This window comes from Diplotaxodon limnothrissa, linkage group LG1 (assembly GCF_057381915.1).
Source record: "Diplotaxodon limnothrissa isolate DT_005_m linkage group LG1, D_limnothrissa_male_GT1.1, whole genome shotgun sequence".
Taxonomy (NCBI): Eukaryota; Metazoa; Chordata; class Actinopteri; order Cichliformes; family Cichlidae; genus Diplotaxodon; species Diplotaxodon limnothrissa.
Genome location: NC_140596.1, coordinates 19,410,476 through 19,431,201, shown reverse-complemented (window position 1 = coordinate 19,431,201; position 20,726 = coordinate 19,410,476). Strand labels below are relative to the sequence as shown.

Below are 20,726 nucleotides of genomic sequence, written 5' to 3'. Positions count from 1 at the left end.
CAAAAACAGCCAATTAGCGAGCGTGCTTCACTGCCTCTCAGATGCATTCCAAGGGTCTCTTTTTTCCATCCACAAAATGAGTCAGTTTCCTTCGCTCCAAGGAAAGTCAAGACCATGAAAACAAACACATTATACAGTATGAGGAATTATGCTTAAAGCAAGTGAGCTTATCACACGCCGACTCAGTTAGTTTGTTTTTGCTGTGTCTGTGGATCTTTGCTCATACGCGTCATTATGTGATGACTCCCCATCATTTTTCTGGCTCCCAATGGGCCTTTGGGGGGTTACTACAGATGTAAGAACAACTGGTCAACATACAGCAAAAGTAACGTTATTTCGCTGGAATCTGTGCATTTTTGACTATTTGAGTAAACCCGATGTGTATTACGGTCGAATACATCAAAACATGATGAATAAAACTGAATCTTTAACTCCTAAACTCAAAACGTTTCTTTAAAAAAGGTTTAGTTGCAGCCAAGATTCAAAATTTTTTATGTGACTTTAGCATTTAAATGTAAATATTTTAATACAGCTTAATGCTGAATCCCTAGAGAAAGATGTGCACTACAGGAGTCAGACTCCGACGTGACTAAATGATAAACTGTCAGTAGGGTACTCTCGGCTACACGACGCTAATGTTTTAGCCTGTCTGGGTGCCTTGGAAGTAAAATTAGGCAGGCTCCATGGTTACTAATACATTCCTCTGGCAACCAGAGATGGTACAAGGACATGCCAGGCGTACACTCACTCCCTTTTCCCCCATACCTTTTAACACGCCTCCTTTTGTTTCCTTCACTTATGAGTTTGTGTACATCCATCCATCCAAATCTGTTTGATGCTTCCCAGCAGATTTTTTTAGACTGTAAATAAAAGCTGACTGGGTTAGAGGTTAGGGCAGTGTGTGTGTGTGTGTGTGTGTGTGTGTGTGTACACTGGTGGAGGATTTCTACAGCCCAGCATTAGAAACAACAGTAGGACAAAGGAAAATAATAGAGCCACAAAGCACCGAGGAAACATGACTCCCTCGCCCTGAGCTCAACATCAATTCTGCGCACAGCCTTGTCAGCGCCAACATTATTCAAAACAGCAAGAGCAAATGTTAATGAGTTCTTATTTGCATATTTATTTTTTTCTTTGTTGAAATGTCACTGATTATTATGTACTATGATGATAAATGCATCTGCTCACGCAGCCTGATGTGTAATTAGCCATTAGGTGGAATGAATAGATCAATTAAAGGCAAGGGACCAGGATTAAGGGAAATCAAACTGGGAAGAATGCAAGAAGGAGGAACAAAATAACACACTTGGCTCAGGGGGGGAGAAAAAACTATACTGCTTTTAGATGAGGCAAAAAATCCAGAAGGGGTTACTAATCAAGAGAAGGTGTCTAAATCAGCGAGATCAAAGATATTCCTCGTTTTATTGCGCTTTTTTTTTTTACCCCTTAAGTATGAGTTTGAAAATCAGGAGCAGCTAGCTTCTGCCCTTCGCTCCAGCTAACCAGTTTATTTTCCCCCTAAAATCCATCTCTCTGTATGAGAGGAGAGATGGGGATTTCCTGATTGTATTTATCCCCTCTCCCAGGATAATCAGGTGCCGTGGCTCGGTCTATTTGAATTTCTTCTAACTCGGTAAAAGGGAAAAAAGGGGGGGGGGGGGGGGGGGGGTGTGGAGGTGGACAGGGGAAAATGTTTTTGCTTGGCCTTTGCCTTTTTCCAAGCCCAACTATTCTCCTGCCAGTGCTTGTTATTCACAAATGAGGAAAAAAATGCATTACTGCGGACCAGATGGGAACATTCCACATGACCAAACCAATCAATCACCTTGGTGGGACGCAGGTGTGACACAGCCGTGCAGCAACACACCATTTCACAGTCTATCAGGCACAAACACATGGTCACCAATCAATGGCACCCTGAGGACCCATGAGGAGGGGTGCTTCTCCGCAGCCTCACTGGTTCATAGCTGATGACTTCATAATCACACATCCATTCTCTCAGAGGAGAAAGGCGATGAGCTCCCTAATAACGTCTCCCACCATGTGAACACCAACACTGTAATGGATGCTGCTGTAGTGGGGACACTAACATGCTCCCCTGCATCTCGCATTCACGTGTGAGCTCAGCGCCATCATCTCTGTGAGGATGAGACAGAGCGCTGTCTGGGGAAACAAGAGCACATTTAACAAGCTGAAGAAATGTCCCCCAGCCGGCTATTAGAATCAAGTCAGTGTGTTGCATCAAAGTACAAGATTATGTTTGGTCTTAGATGCCAAACAACTGTTGAACAGCAAAACAACAGAGAGAGCTGGAGAGAGGTGAAGGACAAGGAAGGATACACACATGGGTTAGGAATGCTGATCCAGCTCCAAGCACTGTGGGAATATTTCCTTACGCAGATATACCCCTAAACCCCCCGAAAGTCTTCAGAACAAAAGCCTCCACTAAATAAAACACCAAAAAAAAAAGCCTGAAGGGGATAAATCTTTTGATGAGTACTCTGTGTGGATGGCACTGCACGAGGGCATAAATTGTAGTCACCATTTAAAAGAGGTTTGTTGATTTTCAAGTTGGAATTTTGTTGGTTTGTTTTGTTTTGTTTTTTACCTTCCCACCCCCGTTTTCATGGCAGTAAAGAGAAAAAAAAGTCTCACAGAGCCATGCTTCGCTCTACACTTCCCACACTTCACACTCTCGGGGCTGTGCCAGCGCAGGAGAAAATGTCAGGCATTGTCAAGTGGGAGTAAAGGCGGAACAAATGTTTGCATTTTATTATCCAATTACAGTCCACTGCAGTCCAACAAGACGGGAGTGTAACATTATCTAGTGTTTTGTTTGCCAGCACTCCCAGCATGGACGCAGGACGCCTGGGCAAGCAGTTGTGACCGTGGAAAAAAATGGAGGCGGGAGTTAGAGGAGGGGTGGGCAAGAGAATTAACGAGCTACTGCCGGCCAGGCTTTCTGTGCCTCGTCTCGACAAGGACCCAACTTCTGAGGTGGTGGCCAATCGGTTTCCCTCCAATCGGCTATTGGAGGGAAACTACAAAGTTCACTCAAAACCTGACCTGTCCGTGTTGAAGAAATTGATGTGCGGGAACCAGGGGTCAATTTCATGCATTCTCCAGTTTAGCTGGTAGAGTTAGCAAAAAAGAAGATCTAAGGATGAATTTGTCACCCATCTGTGCCCAACCTGGGTTCAAATACTGCTACCAAAGGGAATTTTATCAAAACTGGTCCAGACGTTTACGTGATGAATGCAAGAACAGCTCTACTGTTTTCAAGCTCTAATCTTTAGAGCTTGAAAACACGTTAGTCCGGAGACATAGTTTCTTTGTTTTTGTTTTTTTCATGTGTTCTTTATTTGTGATGGCCAACATTTTTTATTAAATGTGCTACAGTGTGCGACAGGTGTGTACAGCAGCACGTGCTGACAGGTTAGATTATGAGCATGGGGATATTAATTTCAACTGGCCTCCACTGACAACAACAGGAGCTTAGCCCGAATGATCGAAAGACAACATCTGTAAATATCACCAGTACTAAAGTCAAAGGTGATGTTGTATAACATTTCAAAACTAAATAACACATATAAGGATCATGTGAAAAGTTTGCCTAACAATCTCATTTAACTCGTTGTACATCAAAGCTACAGACATATAACATTGCTATCAACAACGCAATGTGAAGCAATAAAGTCAGCAGACTTAAAGTGTTCCTCTAACATCATTTCTTCTGAATGAATCATTTCCCTTTTAGTGTTGTGCTTGTATTAAATAATCCCCCAACATTCCTCTTGGCATCAGCTGCAGGCAGAAAGAGACGAAAGCAACGAGAGAACGGGGGGAGGGGAGAGCGATGTGGGATATACGAGGAAACAAGTACAATGAGGAAGGATTTGGATTAATAAAAACTTCTTTTATGGGAAAGTTTTAACACAGAATTTGACTCTTTTGTTGTGCAAACATCTGCAAACACATGTGTGCAATTAAGTATCTTATAGCCTCGACCTTGCAATTTCAACATGATTAAGTATTACAAAAATGAACTAAAGTGACTGAAAGCAGCAACATTAAGACACCTTTCCACTGCTGATAAATATAACTTTGGCACTCTAACCCCTGCTGCTGTCTCTCAGAGACTTATTATGTCATCATACCTTAGCTATACCACAACTCTTCTATCCTCTATGGAGAGACGGCCCTCGAGGCCTACTCAGACTACAGCTGATCCTCTGCAGCTGGTCAGCCTCACCAGTCACATGCTGGGGGCCGGGGCCTAAGGAAGCAAGGCAGGACGGCGCGGGGTAGGGCCGAGAGAAGCGAGGAGGCGGGGTGGGCTGGGATGCGTGGGGAGATGTGGGCGGCACGGGTAAGGAGGAACAGGATTTGGACCCTTTCAGCTCGTCTTCAGCTTTTCATGCTCCACTGACCGCAGTAATAGATAAGCACACCCTGCAGCTCTGCATAATGACCGGCTACAGCCACTAAACTGTACTACACACATCCCCTCGTTTTCCCTTCTCTCGTCTCTGCTTCATCACACACACACACACAGTCTATCTATGCCACATCACTTTTGATAAAGCAATACGTGTAAAACAATATTTGAGTCCATATTTTCTGCTCTTATTGTGAAAGCTTGTAGTAAACAGTGTCTGTGTGTATGTGAGAGAGTCTGGGTATGAAGAGGGAAAAGGGAGCAGCATTGGCAGCACCTGTGACCCAAACTGCACTGCAAACCGAGTGCACACCTGAACAGCACCTGGCCACAATCACAGCCTGGGTATGAGGAGGGTCTCCTGTGGGACGGCGCATTAGCACATGACACCTGCCCCAGTAAAAACACACTGGGGATGCCAGTGTGAAGTGGGATTTGACACTTCAGGGAAAGCCTTGAGGAACAATTAGACATGAAAAGGCAAAAGTCTGGAAGGGATGAATTCTTTCTCAGTGCGAAACACTAATCAGTGCAAAAAAGAAAACACTGTTGTGTCTTCTTTGTACTTTAAAAATACAATCAAAATGTTAAGTTCGACTGGTTACAAAGAAACAATATCACAAATTTTGCTACTAGCTAACATTACTTCTGTTTTACCAGCAGCATGCTGTTCCCATGTAAAATCTCTAAAGGGTCATTTCATATACAATCATGTAAAAATAAAATAAGCTGACACCTGCAGAATCACCTTTTTTTTTTAAAAATTATCACAGACATGCTAATTTTCTAAAATGTTTGAAGTTAGCAAACTACAATAATATGTTGTGTTGGTTTTAAAATTTTGAGCTTTTCCCTTTTTTCTTCCAACATATTTGAACCCTTTTTGAACCCATTTTTTCAATCTTTAACTTCTTAAGCACAGGATATATCCACATTAAATTTCCAGGGCTGAAAAACACATTTAAGCTCCATTACAAACTGCAAGCAAACCAATTCCACCCACTCGAAGTGTCACAATCTAGAGCCAAAATTTTATTTTCATCCAGCATCTTTTTTCTTCTTTTTTTCCCCAACCGACTTCAAGCATCTATCATGGGGCAGATCACAGTTTCGACAGCAAAACTGCACCAATTTAATATCTAAGATCTGGAGTAACAGAACCGAGCACCGGTAAACTGGATATTTGATCTATTATTATTTATTCATTATTGTAGGGTCCTTACCTTTCAATATAAAGCGCCTTGAGGTGACTGCTGTCAAGATTTGGCGCTATATAAATAAAACTGAACTGAACTGAATCTGCTGTGTCACATTGAAAAGTGGAAAACTTTAAAGGTTTATAATATCACGTGGGAAAAGTGGCTGTTGAAATCAAGTCATATCATATAAAATCTCCTTTTTTATCTATATTTATCATCAGGCTCATCCTTCAGCTCTGATTTTCTCTGTGTTACAGTTTTCTAATATCCTCATATTTTGATAGAAGCCTTCAGTGCTTGACTGAAAATGAAAGTTTTTTTCTGATAGTGTTACGAGCTCTTGCTCTGTGGGTTTATACTGTCATCCTGCTTCTATCGGAGGCGATTTGTAATCTCGGAATTTAATGCTTGTCTTTTTCATCTACACCGATCAGGCACAACATTATGACCACTGACGGGTGATGAGAATAACATCAAGTATCTCTTCATCATGGCACCTGTTAGTAGGTGGGACATTTTCAACATTTTCTCCTCAGAGTTGATGAGCTAGAAGGATGAAATATGTCCAAGCGTAAGGATTTAAGTGACTTTGGCAAGGGCCAAATTATGATGACTAAACGACTGGGTCCTCTACAAAACTGCAGTGGTCACTATCTAAAAAGTGATCCAAGGAAGAAATGGTGCTGAACCAGCAATCGAGCATCTGTGGGATGTGCTGGACAAGCAAGTCTGATCTATGGAGGACCCACCACAAACCTTACAGGACTTAAAGGATCTGTGGCTAACATCTTGGTGCAGATACCACAGCCAGCCTGTAGGGGTGTAGTGGACTCCGTGCCTCGACAGGTTGGGGCTGTTTTGGCAGCAGAAGCGGGGACCAACACAATATTCTGCACGTGGTCATAATGTTATGCCGGATCAGTGTATATTTCTATCATGAAGGACCTACCAACTTTACGAAGCCTGGGCAGAAATCTTCATTGTTACCATGTAGAACTTGTATCAGTACTCATGGGATGATCCTGTACTGAACTGCATCTAACAACGAGCTTCCACTGAATAGAACAAAAATAAAGAGCTACCATGAAAGCAACAAGAAGCTGTCAAACAATCATTTTAGAAGTTATAGTCTTCAAAAAAAAATGTTAGCTAGCACTTAAATCCATCACACTAAAAGAAAGCTACTTTCGGCTGCTGCCTTGTTCACAACTGTTACCACAGCAGGTACCTCCCTTCTCTTTGAAGTGGCAGAGGTCATCTACTGATTGGAAGGTGGAAGATGGTTAGATTCCTGGCTGCTTCAGTCTGCATGCTAAAAGTATCTTTGTTGTATCCATCAGCGTGTGAATGTTAGATAGAAAGCACAACAAACAACTATGCATTTTTACAAATATTAAATACAAAAATATGTGAAGTCCTATAAGTTTACAGCAGGATGAAACAAAAGAGGAGAGCAATAACTGCCAGGTCATCATGTGAAAGTCACGTGTGTGCAGACCGGCAGGACGGAGCACGCGGCCTTATGCATGCGGCTTTATGCATGCGTCGATGACAGTATTAAGCTGATTAATTGTCATGCAGGGCTAAAGCCGTATGAGTAATATACATGAAGCACACCAGAGAAACGTGAGTGGAGAAACTACAACTCAGCAGTTGTGATATCACGCCTCGGACACATGGCCGGAGAGAACTGATGCTAAAGCGGTCCACAGATTCACAGCGAGATCCCACATAAAGCCCAGCTCACAATAAACACGGGCATGCCTTTGGCACTTCGTTTTGAAATGAATGCTTCAGTATATGTGGGTGTTGGTGTGTGGAGAGTAAAATCAAAATAAACACATAGAAATCCAGACGATTTTTATTTGACCTTGTTCGTATTGACAAACTTGCAACTACAACTGTGATTCTTTTATGTTTCCCACTCTCCAATCACAGGCCGTGCCTTTAAATCCAAGCCAAGGCCACCCTGAATGGAAAAAAGACCTTAAAGCACAAGAAAGAGAAAGACTGTTGTGAATTAACATAGCTTGTAATTTTAGCCTGAAAAGCATTAAATAAATAAAAGAACAATAGGGAGGCCTGGAGTATTTTTATTATTCCTTTGAAGTCCCTATAATACATTTCCCCTACGTTATTTTTAAACTGACAAATGACAGCTGTGAATAGCTTCAGTTCTGTCCTACTAATTTTGTGACTTTAAAGCTATTTATCTAAAGTTGCCACACTTAATGAAAAACAGCATTAGTCCATTGAGTAAATAACAGCAAAAAGGCAAACACTAAGCAGTGCAGACTCGAAACACAAAGAAAAATAAAGGGGCAGAGTGCAGCTCTTTCAGTTTTAGCTCATCGCCTCTGGTAATTGCCCAGAATTGCTTGAAATCAGCCTCCCCTACTGACTTTCCCATATTGAGCTTAAATCACAAGGAAAAAAAAAATCTCTGCTGGTAATTAGACGAAACCATTCCTTGTCAGGGCTGTGAACTGTTGGCAATCCATGTGGCTAAACATTTAGAAAGAGCAAATGAGAACCGGCCATCCACTGCAGGGCGAGCAGAAGACCTGAAGTGAAGTGCCACGATGAAAGAAACATAAATGAATAAAGGTGAAGACTCCCTCACACACTCTTCTAAGCTGCTTTTCCTCTGACAAAAAGCTAAAATGCAGCGTCTCTTTACTGTTTACAGACTGAGAATTGTTTTCAATCCAGAGACGATTCTGAAATTAATCGTCGCACTAAGAAATCGATTTAAATCCTAGGATTGCCAAATGTTGCTAGCTCTGATACTATTACTTATGCAACAAAGTACGAAAATCTAATCCATGCTAACAGAGCTTTCACGGAATCAGTTTTCCAATCACAGCAATTAATCATTAAGTAAATAGTCCATGCATCTACGTGACTGCCAATAATTCCTATCAGATCACACGATGTGCTATGAATGCTCTGACTAAGTCTGTCCAAGTGTAGCCTGTGTACTTAATACATGTTATGAGTGGCTGAGTCACACAGACTCACATGGCTGAGGCTCTACACATGAACAATGTGGCTGCCACCTGTCGGGCAGTACGACGTGGATGGCGTGACGGCGAGTAAGAGGATTTTAGCATGAGTGAAGCCCGTAGTCTGCCCTAACTCGAACCCGGCCCCCCCTTTAGGACAGCAGCATCACATGATCATTAGGCACTCAGAGGCTCCCCAGCGCTAAACCAAAATGCCCGTTCTTCAACTTCAATCATTCCCGATTAGGCGGGAAAAAACCCTGTGATTTGGAAAAAAAGTTTGCTAAATTTCTGTTTTAAAATGAATGATAAAAATAACAGAACAAACCACTTCCTGCATCTATATGTTACCCATAATAACTTACAGCCTCACCTCTCTCCTGCCCTGTTAAGAACATGGAACCTATGCCTTCTCGAAATGAAACTTAACGGAAAAAAATATACAGATTACTGAGAGTTACATGATTCTGAAACACTGAAAACACTGATAGATTATGTTGTACAACCCTGCAGTAATAATGAACAGTAATAACAGGAACAGTTATGTATGTGTTGTGGCTTGTAGGAGTAGTTTACAGGTGCAGAGGTCTACTGTGCATTTGCAGTGTGCAGTTTTCTTGTGCAGATTTTTTCTTCCTAATGCAGGAAGTATAAATGTTGCAAAACTGAAAAGAGAATTTGGTTAATAAAATACTTTTAGTTTCTGAATCCCAATATCATCATGCTCTAGAAACTACACATTCAAGCACTTTCTCTAGATTTAATCTTAACCACATGCAAATTCTAATATAAAAATTTCAAACACTGTATATTCATTGTCTGTCTCGCTTATCTTCTGATGCACACAATTACTTTTATTCCCGAGTTTGGTTGGCAGATGTCAGAAACAGTAGCAGCTTATTTCGCACAGGCTGTGGATTTTACAGAAATGTGAGCAGTGTGCACTTTTGCTTACAGTAAAAAAGAAAGTGCTCTATTAGAGCTAAAAAGCACTATATGAGTGCATACGGTTAATTGTAGTGATCTTTAAATAAATACAAATTAAATCTTTAGCTTTTATCCAAGTAGCAGTATGACTTCCCAATTAATGGGCAACAGGAAAGCAGATGGGGGCATAGGACATGAAAGATATTTTAGTTGGTATTTTTGCCAAGGGAAATTTCCAAGCAGCTTTTCTCATACAAGCCTGGTTTAGATCTACTGTGTTGATAAACTAGACTAAACAAGTCCATGTAAACATGGAAATGTAATTAAGAGTTATGGACTGGGAGCTTCCGATTAGGAACAATACACTGACTGAGAGGCAGGAAATATGAAGCGGTCCTCAGGGCCCTAACACACCACAGCTACTGCTGACCAGCTCTGGGTCGTTTTCAGATGTCTGCAGCCATTCACTGGGCACAGTTTGTCTGACGGTACAGCAACGGTTTCACTGACTGAAACTCAAAATGACAAATTAATGGTAGAGGACTTGACTTGAGACAAATTACCTCTTCAGATCCTCTACCAAATTAGTTTCCAAGTTTATTCTCCACGTTTCACATTGGCAATGATTGGTATTCAGATTACAGACTAATCAATGTGATCTTAACCCAACAGCAGGCCACAGCCAGGCTCCACCATCAGCCAGCAGGCCACAGCCAGGCTCCACCATCAGCCAGTAGGCCACAGCCAGGCTCCACCATCAGCCAGCAGGCCACATCCAGCAGACCCAGCCAGGCTCCACCATCAGCCAGCAGGCCACAGCCAGGCTCCACCATCAGCCAGCAGGCCTAGCCAGGCGCCATCATCAGAAATTCCGCTTCCGGGTCCCTCGTGGTGGCCGCCTCGTGCTCTCGCTTCAGTATGCCACCCAAGAAAGGCCCAACACCAGAGGAGGTTGAGGACATTAAAACCTCCCTCGGAGCGCTGTGCGGAGACGTGGCCGCAGTCAGGGCACAGCAGGAGCTGCTTCTGGGGCTTCTGGAGGAGGTAAAACAGCTACGCCTCCAAAATGCCGAGAAGGACAGATGGATCATGGATCTCGAGCGGCGGGTGGATGAGCTGGAGCAGTACACCCGTACGAACGACGTGGTCATCAGCGGTATTAAAATCAAGCCGCGCTCGTGGCCGGGAACGTCGGGGAGCCCAGCGACGAGGAGACCCGCTCGGTAGAGCAACAGGTGGCGTCCTTCCTCCAAAGCAAGGGGATAGAGATGGACCTGGAGCACATAGAAGCATGTCACTCACTGCCCAGGAGGAGTGACAGACTGCCGGCCATCATTATGAGATTTGTCAATCGGAAGAACAAGGTCGCACTGCTGAAACAAGGACGCAAACTGAAAGGCACGGACGTTTTCATTAATGAGCATCTGACACGAAAAAACGCAGCCATCGCGAGGAAGGCAAGGCAACTGAAGAAGAACGGTAAAATACAACATACATGGGTAACAAACTGTAAGATTTTCATTAAGCTAAACGGGACACCAGAAGAGGCAAAAGTACTGATAGTGAGGAACATGGAGGATCTGGACAAGTATAACTGACACCAATGTATCAATTACACCAGGAAATGACATGGACACGTTGAAATTAGTTCTTCAACAGAAAGTAATTGATCTAGATTGTGAATATAAGGAGCATAATATAATAGATCCAGAAATAGATTCTGAAAGTAACTTTCTCTCTTCTTTTGTTAAAAATTGTAATTATTTCACTCAGGAACAATATGAAAAAGAAATTAACCTAGACGGGAAGCTCTCATTAATTCACTTTAACAGCAGAAGTATGTACTCTAATTTTGATTTCATTAAGGACCATTTGCAACAATTTTCTCGCCCCTTTAGTGTTATAGCCATCACTGAAACTTGGTTCAATGTCGATAAAGGAATAGATTTTTGTTTGAATGGATATGATTTAAAATACATGAATAGATTAAATAAGGCGGGCGGCGGGGTTGCTATATATGTTCATAACTCTATAAAATATAATGTTGTAACAACTATGTCTATGGCTATTGATGGAATTTTGGAATGTTTGACTATTGAGATTATGAATGAAAAAAAGAGAAATGTTATAATAAGTTGTATATATCGGACACCCAGTTCAAGTATTGACACTTTTAATGAATGGATAGAAAAAACGTTTGCTTCGGTGAACCAAAAATTACTATTTATCTGTGGTGATTTTAACATTGATTTGCTAAATCCAACAAGGTTAAAAGCCATTGATGACTTTACTGACACAATGTACAGCTTATCACTATATCCAACAATAACAAAGCCAAGCAGAATAACTTCACATAGCGCCACTATTATTGACAACATTTTTACTAATGTCATGGATTTCCAAATTAATAGTGGTCTGCTTGTCTGTGATATAACTGACCACTTACCAGTTTTTACTTTGTGTGACTGTGATTTAAAAAAAATAGATACCAAGATCATGATAGCAAAGCGAACAATAAATGAAGAAGCAATTCATGCCTTCAATTTCGATTTAGCACAACAAGATTGGAGTTCGGTGTATGAAGAGTCAGATGTGGACAAGGCTTATGATAATTTTCTAGATATTTTTACTATGTGGTACAATAAACATTGTCCTGTAAACGAACACATGACAAAGAAAAAAAAGATAAAAAGTCCTTGGCTCACAAAAGGAATCATTAATGCTTGCAAAAAGAAAAACAATCTGTATAAACAGTTTATCAAAGTAAAAACAAAAGAAGTGGAACAAAGATATAAAGCATATAGAAATAAATTGACTGATATTATAAGAACGAGCAAACAACTTTATTATAGAAGAAGATTATATGAAAATAAAAACAATATAAAAGGAACTTGGGATGTGTTCAACAACTTAATTAAACAAGGATCTTCTGGAACATCATATCCTGAATATTTTACTGATGCAAATGGTGAAAATCACAACATGAGTAATATTGTCGATGGGTTCAATAAATTCTTCATAAATGTTGGCCCTGAACTAGCAGCGGACATCCCGTGTCATAAAAATGAAAATATCAGTAATATAAAATCAAATCCCTTTTCACTGTTCCTCTCAGCTACAAATGAGCAAGAAGTAATAAATATCACATTAAAATGTAAAAGTAAGTCTTCAATGGATTATCATGACATAAATATGTCTGTAGTTAAACAGGTTATTCTGAATATTGCTAGTCCCTTAACATATATCTGTAATTTATCATTTCAGTCCGGTTGTTTTCCAAAAAAAATGAAAATTGCGAAAGTAATACCACTATATAAAAGTAATGACAAACACAGTTTTACTAATTATAGGCCTATTTCTCTACTGCCTCAATTCTCAAAAATTCTAGAAAAACTTTTTAATTCAAGATTAGAAAAATTCCTTGAAAAACATCAAATAATAAATGATAGTCAGTATGGTTTCAGAACGCAAAGAACCACTTCAATGGCGATAATTGAGGCAGTAGAAGAAATTACTGATACACTGGATAAAAATAAATATGCAGTTGGTATTTTTGTTGACCTCAAAAAGGCCTTCGACACAATCAATCACTCAATTTTACTGGATAAATTGGAAAGATATGGTATTCGAGGGAAAGCTGGTAACTGGTTAAAAAGTTACCTAACAGGTCGGGAACAATATGTTAGCATAGGGCATTACCATTCAGAGAAACTTGGTATTACATGTGGTGTTCCCCAAGGGTCAGTGTTGGGACCAAAACTTTTCAATGTATACATAAATGATATTTTTGATGTTTCTCAAGTACTTAAACTCATACTGTTCGCAGATGACACCAACATATTTTTCAGTAGCGATGATTATACTGATCTTGTAATGACTGTAAACAGGGAGCTAAAATTAATAAAAAAATGGATGGACATAAATAAATTATCATTAAATATAAATAAAACTAAAGCAATGTTTTTTGGTAATTTAAAATATAATATAGAATTACCAATTATCATTGAAGGTGTACCAATTGATAATGTGAGTGAAAACAAATTTTTGGGAGTTATAATTGATAACAAAATTTCATGGAAACCCCACGTCAGACACATAAAAACCAAAATTTCCAGAAGCCTCGCAGTTTTGAACAAAGTGAAACAATTCCTTGATAAAGATGCACTTCGTACTCTGTACTGTACCCTGGTTCTTCCATATCTTACATATTGTGTGGAAGTGTGGGGAAACACATATAAAAATACAACTAATCCATTAGTCACAGTACAGAAACGAGCACTGCGTATTATTCACAAGGCTGGTTATCTAGATCATACTCACAAATTCTTTCTTCAGGCAAAGTTACTTAAATTCCAGGATCTGGTTAATTACAATACATCCATAATTTTGTATAAAGCTTTTACTAAACTTTTACCGGCAAATTTACAAACTAGATTTGAAATTCGAGAAAAGGTTTATAATGTGAGAGGCTTTGGAGAATTCAAATTACCCAGAACTCGAACAACCCGTAAAGGCTTTTGTGTGTCTGTATGTGGTGTGAAAATCTGGAACAGTCTGAGTTTACAATTGAAACAATGCAAAAATATTCATAGATTTAAATTTCTCTACAAACAGTTGGTCTGGTCACAGTATACTCAATGATGGGATTTAGTGTGCTCTGTAATGTCTGTCCTCTTACCATTGCTGGTATGGATTCCAAAATAAAAAATAAAAAATAAAGTGTGCGTATGTATGTACATATATGTACTTGTGTGTGTAGATATATATGTATGTATATGTATGTGTGTCTGTTACTTGTAGTTATTACTGCCTGTTACCTGTGGTAATGCAATTTATAATTTATATATTCTGTATTCAGTTATGAAGGCTCTAATTGTTGGTTGCGAGCTGCCGCTTAGATGCTTGTATCTGCCCGGGGCTGTTGATGGGTCTGTATGCAATGATGGGCGTAGCTGCGGGAAGTTTATTGTTTTTTTTTGTTGATGAGTGAGTATAGGGGTGGGATTTAATAAGTTTTCTTCGTCCCACTCCTTTTTCAGGCAAGTTTTGTTTTTTGTTTTGTGTATTTTATGTTCAATATAGGTATTTGTTGTGCCTGAAAATGAATAAATAAATGAAATGAATGAATGAAATGAAATGAACATCATATCTTGAGGATCTGAGTGTATATGCCTATAGTCTGACCACTTTCTCATCATCTCATCGCTGAATTTCAGAAACTTGATGGAAAAATCATCTGCTGTATTCTGCGAGATGTTTCCTGGCTTAAAATAGTTCATTTAACAGCTCAGAAACTGCTGCGAATGCCTTGAAGTTTACAGATCTACAACATATGCTCAGATTCAAGAAACTTCAGCAACACTGGAGTCCCTGTCTGAAGCCCTCATGCAAAAAACAACCCAGTTTCTCCAATGTTTCTCGGGTTTGTTGGGTTTTTCTGTATCTATGAAGCGCCTTGAGGCGACTTTTGTTGTGATTTGGTGCTATATAAATAGTGTTTATATAAAGGAGTTATACAGGAGGAATAAAAAAGAAAAGTCATGTCATGAATATCAGTAGAACAGTACAATTAATCTTGTCCTCAGCTTTACTGTTTTATTTATTTGATATACAGAATACAGTGTATAAATATAATATATATGAATACAAACATTTTACACACACACACACAAAATACACACATATCATTACAAAACATAAATACAAATAAAATAAAACAAACAGTAAAAAAAACAATTAATATTCGACTTCTAAGCTCTGTTAATAAAAGAATACAATATTTGGTGCTAGGGCTGCCACAAGCGATTATTTTGATAGTCGACTGGTCACCGATTTTTTTTGCGATTAGTCGACTAATCAGATCATGCATCCGTTGGACGTAAAATGTACAGCTTAAAACACCAGCATGCATCTGCTCTTATCTATCATTAGCTTACAGCTTTAAATTTTTAAGGTATGCTCCAACTAAAAATAAAGACAAGATGATAGTTTATTAAATTTTAATGAAATTTGCAGATTGTTTCAGTGGAGTTTAATAAACTCAGCCATCTGCACCTTGCTATCTAAAATATAACAGGACACTGGAGTATATTCTCGAGCATCTCACACTTCTGATAATCAGTTGTCTGCTTGACATTTATTCAGCGGTATAAAAACTATAACTTTAATCTCAGCCAAACTGATTTACTCAGGAACAAATAAAATACTGAAAAAAGCCAAACAATAACATTTTTAAGTTATCTAAGTGACTTATATCATGTTTAACCTGAGTAGTGAAAGACGGCGGTGGGTTTGAAAACGATTTGCCGGGAGTCCGGTGTTCTCACGGCTCTAGTGAGCCTTGAACCCCGGCTAGCTATCGAGCTAGTGGGTAACAGACGTCTCTGAAAACATCGGAGCGCTTTTGAAAATATGTGGTGTCCTGATAAACTGAGCAGATATTTGAGGTTTACACAGCTACATTCTCACCTGAAAATATGTTAAACGTTTATTTTGTGACCCAGAAAGAATAATAAGAGTAATATTAAAACTAACTAGCTGCCGCCATTGTTGGAAACTGAGCAGGGCCGTGCTATGAATTCTGGGATAGGTTGGGCCATGAAGTATACACCCGACCCATCCTTCAAATCTGGGGAAATGAAGGACGCATTTCTCGGCCGCATTTGTCGGAGTCTTCGAATTTGTACAGGCTTCGTCGTGTTGCTGTAACGTAATCGGCCTACAAATGCGTTCACAGGAGGATGCGCTTACTGAATTCGGACACAGCTACGATACCGGACACTGCTTCTTCTTCTTCAGGGATTAATGGCAGCTGGCATCCTTGTACATGCAGTGCTGCCATCTTCTGTTTCAGTCCGTTATTACACTCTTAAATCCTACTACTTATTCCTGCGTCTTTTGGGATCTTACAAAGCTTCAAACGACGCGTCGACTATTAAATTAGTCATCGACGATTTTGAAAGTCAACGTAATCGTGACTAGTCGACTAATTGTGGCAGCCCTATTTGGTGCACAAATGAGTCTGCTGTGAGGAATGACACCTGTTATTTTAGCTTTAAGTGACAGGTTATCTTTTTCTCCAACTGTCGGTAGTGTTGCTGCATGTAGCAAGAGACTCCCAGCAGTTAACAGACATTTATGAAACTTGGTTAGCTAGCATTACCCAACATTCTGTTCTGTGGCATACAGTTAAAAACAGTTTCTCAAATTATGTTTATTATTATGCTATGATGTCTGCCCTTTTTAAGATGGTTTGTTGCGGGTTTTTAACTATGTTATTTTTTTTGCATCACATGATTAGAACATGAGTAAGAAGGGCACACATTATAATAGAGATCTCATCCAAATACACTCCACAGCACTCCTAATAGCCAAAAATACATTAAATATAAACCTGCACATAAGTCACAGTAGGCATTTTGTCTGTTCACTGGTGTTGTGGTACTTTTACTTTTCTTCAATCCCCCTCAAGTCTCCATTTTAACTGCATCTCAACCATTTAATCTCCAATGTATTATAGTGGCATAAAAAGCCTAACTTCATGAAAATGATGTCACTGCACAAATATTTACAGCCCCAACCATATATTTCACTACTACATAGTTGTTCTATCCTGTGCATTAATGAGGAATAACCTTTCAGACATGGCTTAATGAGGGTGCTGAAAACTATAAATCTGCGCAGATATTACTTCTGGAAAAACAATTTAATAAGACCACAGTCATCCTGAATTCCCATCCTGAGATAAGCGCAGGCAATTCCAAGTTTACAATCATGTTGCCCAACTCTGACATATCATTGCGACAGATCACATCCATATTCTGAAGCTGGTGAGCACAATTACACACACACAGTGGCAATGGGTGGGGAAGCAGTCATGTGATCAATTGCAGGAAAGATAATAATTTGTTTCATTCAGTAGCGCCCTAACCGCTGTGCTTGGAAACCAGTCTCCAGGGCCATTACATAATGGGCTAAGCTGTAGTTAGCCATAAAACTGTCGAGTGGTTACACATCACAACGATGCCAGGCCAAAGAGCTGCACACAGCTTTTAACCGCTACAATAGCAGAGCATATTGTAAGCCAGTAACACTATGTCTTTTAAAAAGTGATGACAGAGTATTAAAACTCAAAGTACGATGTGTTTGGGGAAAGTGCGTCCACCTGCTTGTGATTAAATTGATGCTAATAATAGGAATGCAGAGTAAGTCACAAAAAAAAAACTTGGAGAATAAAAGCCAAGAAACACTACAGTAAAGGTCCAGAAATCTAACTAACTAGTAAAATGAAAGCCAAACAAATGCAAATAAATAAATATATATCTTTTGTATGAGCAAACCAGATTGAGCTAAAGGAAACGCAGCACCTGAAAAATCCAAAGGCAAACACAGCAACAATCCCAAATGAACACAACTGTATGATCTACTTTCAGTTTAAAAGCTTGTTTCTGTTTCACAGTGGGGTCTTTGATACAACAGTCTGTTTAACCCTACACCCAAACAATACATAACTGTGCTGCTGCTGGAAGCTGCTGAGGGCGGTTTTGATGTCTAGGACACAGCTTCTTATGACGGAAACCTATACTGATGGTGTGACTCCTAGCCTGGGGGAGGGTCATCTCAGGAGGAGGAAGAGGGAGATGTGGAAAGGGGAGGGGGATTAAAGAGAGGAAATAAAGACATGAGGGGCGAGAAGAAAATTGTCCTGTAGCCTGCAAGCCTTTCAGTCCTGCTGCCTCCAGTAAATGATGTGCCTTAATCTCAATCAGTTTTTTTTAGGATGTCTTTCCACCACCAAAGGGCATATGAGGGTGAGTTGAAAGGAGTCACTTACTTACCCATTATGTTTGAGTTCATAAAAGGTGTTGGGGACAATCCTTCATGGGACACTAATCGACTGTCACTCAAATGATCGCTGTAATGAGGGCTGTCTGCGAAGCCCTGAGGGAAGAGATCAGAATATTAAGCACATTAGTAGGCAACTTTGATAATTGTGTGCTATAGCGTACTCCTAATTAGCAAGGCGAGAACACAATTGATGCCAATAAAATCTGCAAGAGAAGCCCAAAAATTTGAAGAGAAAGATGGTTCACATTAATAACACTGGTTCATATTTAAACCCCCAGTATCTGCCATAAAAAATACAAGAACTCTATAGATGTTTTAGTAACCTCTCATAACAAGCTGCTATGTGCATTGCATTTTGTGATCTACTGGAAATTACCATAGTAAGGAAGGCTACACGAAATCGGTCAAGAAGAGGATGTTTTAGTAGCTAGCAGAAAACTACTAGCTAAGTGGTAGTGAAACTGTAAAAAGTATCAAGTAAATTGGAAAAGTAGAACTTCTGAAGTAAAAACTGTATTACCTCTCAACAAATAGTTGGCATCCTCCATGTAAACTACATGCACCATTCAAATGCTACTGACCAAAGCAATCACAACAAGGCCTTTGGTCCAGCATCGCGTACTTCTTTACGACCAGTCTCACTTAACGACAAGTCTGGCACACATTTTTCCACTAGCAACCAGTGACAACCAAAAGGTCCCTGTAAGACTGAGGCCTTACTGGTCCTGGGCCATCAGGCTGTTATATTAACCCAAGAGATTTTATCATGTTTTACCATTATTTTATGTACAGGGTGGGCCATTTATATGGATACACCGTACTAACATGGGAATGGTTGGTGATATTAAAGTCCTGTTTGTGGCACATTAGTATATGTGAGGGGGCAAACTCCTCAAGATGGGTGGTGACCATGGTGGCCATTTAGAAGTCGGCCATCTTGGATACAACTTTTGTTTTTTCAATAGGAAGAGGGCCATGTAACACATCAAACTTATTGGTAATGTCACAAGAAAAACAATGGTGTGCTTGGTTTCAACATACCTTTATTCTTTCATGAGTTATTTACAAGTTTCTCTTTGTTCACAGCCATTGACATGTCGAAGAGGTTAACACGTGAGAAGCGGATCGAAAGTGTGTTGATATCTGGTGAACGCAGTAACCGGGTCATTGCAGCAGATTTCAATGCAAAACACCCTACGAGACCACCCATCTCCCATGCTACAGTTAGCAAACTGCTTGCTAAGTTTCATGAAACTGGTTCAGTGTTGGATTTGCCAAAATGTGGACACAAGAAAACTGCCACTAATGAAGAAACATCAGTGGCTGTCCTAGCTTCATTCAGCAAGAGCCCACAGCGTAGCACTCGCCGCATGTCACTGGAGAGTGGCATTAGTCGAACATCCCTTCGGCGGATATTAGCTACTCACAAATGGCACCCTTACAAACTCCAGCTACTGCAGCATCTCAACGAGGATGACCCAGATTGGCGCACAGAATTTGCAGAATGGGCAAAAAATTTGAACAGGACCCTCAGTTCACGCAGAAGATTTTCTTCAGTGATGAGGCAAACTTTTATGTGAATGGTGAAGTTAACAAACAAAACCACAGCTATTGGTCTGACACTAACCCACATTGGATGGATCCCTCCAAGACTGCTGGAACAACAAAAGTGATGGTTTGGTGTGGTATATGGGCTACAACGATAGTGGGTCCATTCTTCATCAATGGAAACCTCAAGGCCACTGGATATTTGAAATTGCTACATGATGATGAGTTTCCCTCTTTGCGCACTGAAGCTGCACGTTCCCTGAGTTTTTCCAGCAAGATGGTGCACTACCACATTATGGGTGCCAGGTCCGAGCTAGATGAACAGTTTCCTGGAAAGTGGATTGGTCATCGTGGGCCAGTTGAATGGCCCCCAAGGTCTCCCGATCTGACCCCCTTAGACTTTTATCTTTGGGGTCATCTGAAGGCAATTGTCTATGGTGTGAAGATACGAGATGTGCAGCACCTGAAACTACGGATAGTGGATGCCTGTGCTAGCATTTCTCCTGCAGTGTTGCTATCAGTGTGTGAAGAGTGGGAGAAGAGGGTTGCATTGACAATCCAACACAATGGGCAGCACATTGAACACATTTTATAAGTGGTCAGAAACTTGTAAATAACTCATGAAAGAATAAAGTTACGTTGAAACCAAGCACACTACTGTTTTTCTTGTGACATTACCAATAAGTTTGATGTGTCACATGGCCCTCTTTCTATTGAAAAAACAAAAGTTGTATCCAAGATGGCCGACTTCTAAATGGCCAC

The 20,726-nt window shown here is 40.2% G+C and overlaps 1 protein-coding gene across 1 annotated transcript in view; it reads right to left on the bottom strand.

Moving 5' to 3' along the window:
* Positions 1-20,726, bottom strand: part of tcf12 (transcription factor 12) — a 90,941-nt gene that overhangs the window by 47,908 nt on the left and 22,307 nt on the right. Inside the window, exon 5 of the mRNA XM_085374212.1 lies at positions 18,407-18,509. Coding sequence (XP_085230338.1) covers positions 18,407-18,509 — 103 coding nt within the window. The remainder of the gene's footprint in view (positions 1-18,406; positions 18,510-20,726) is intronic.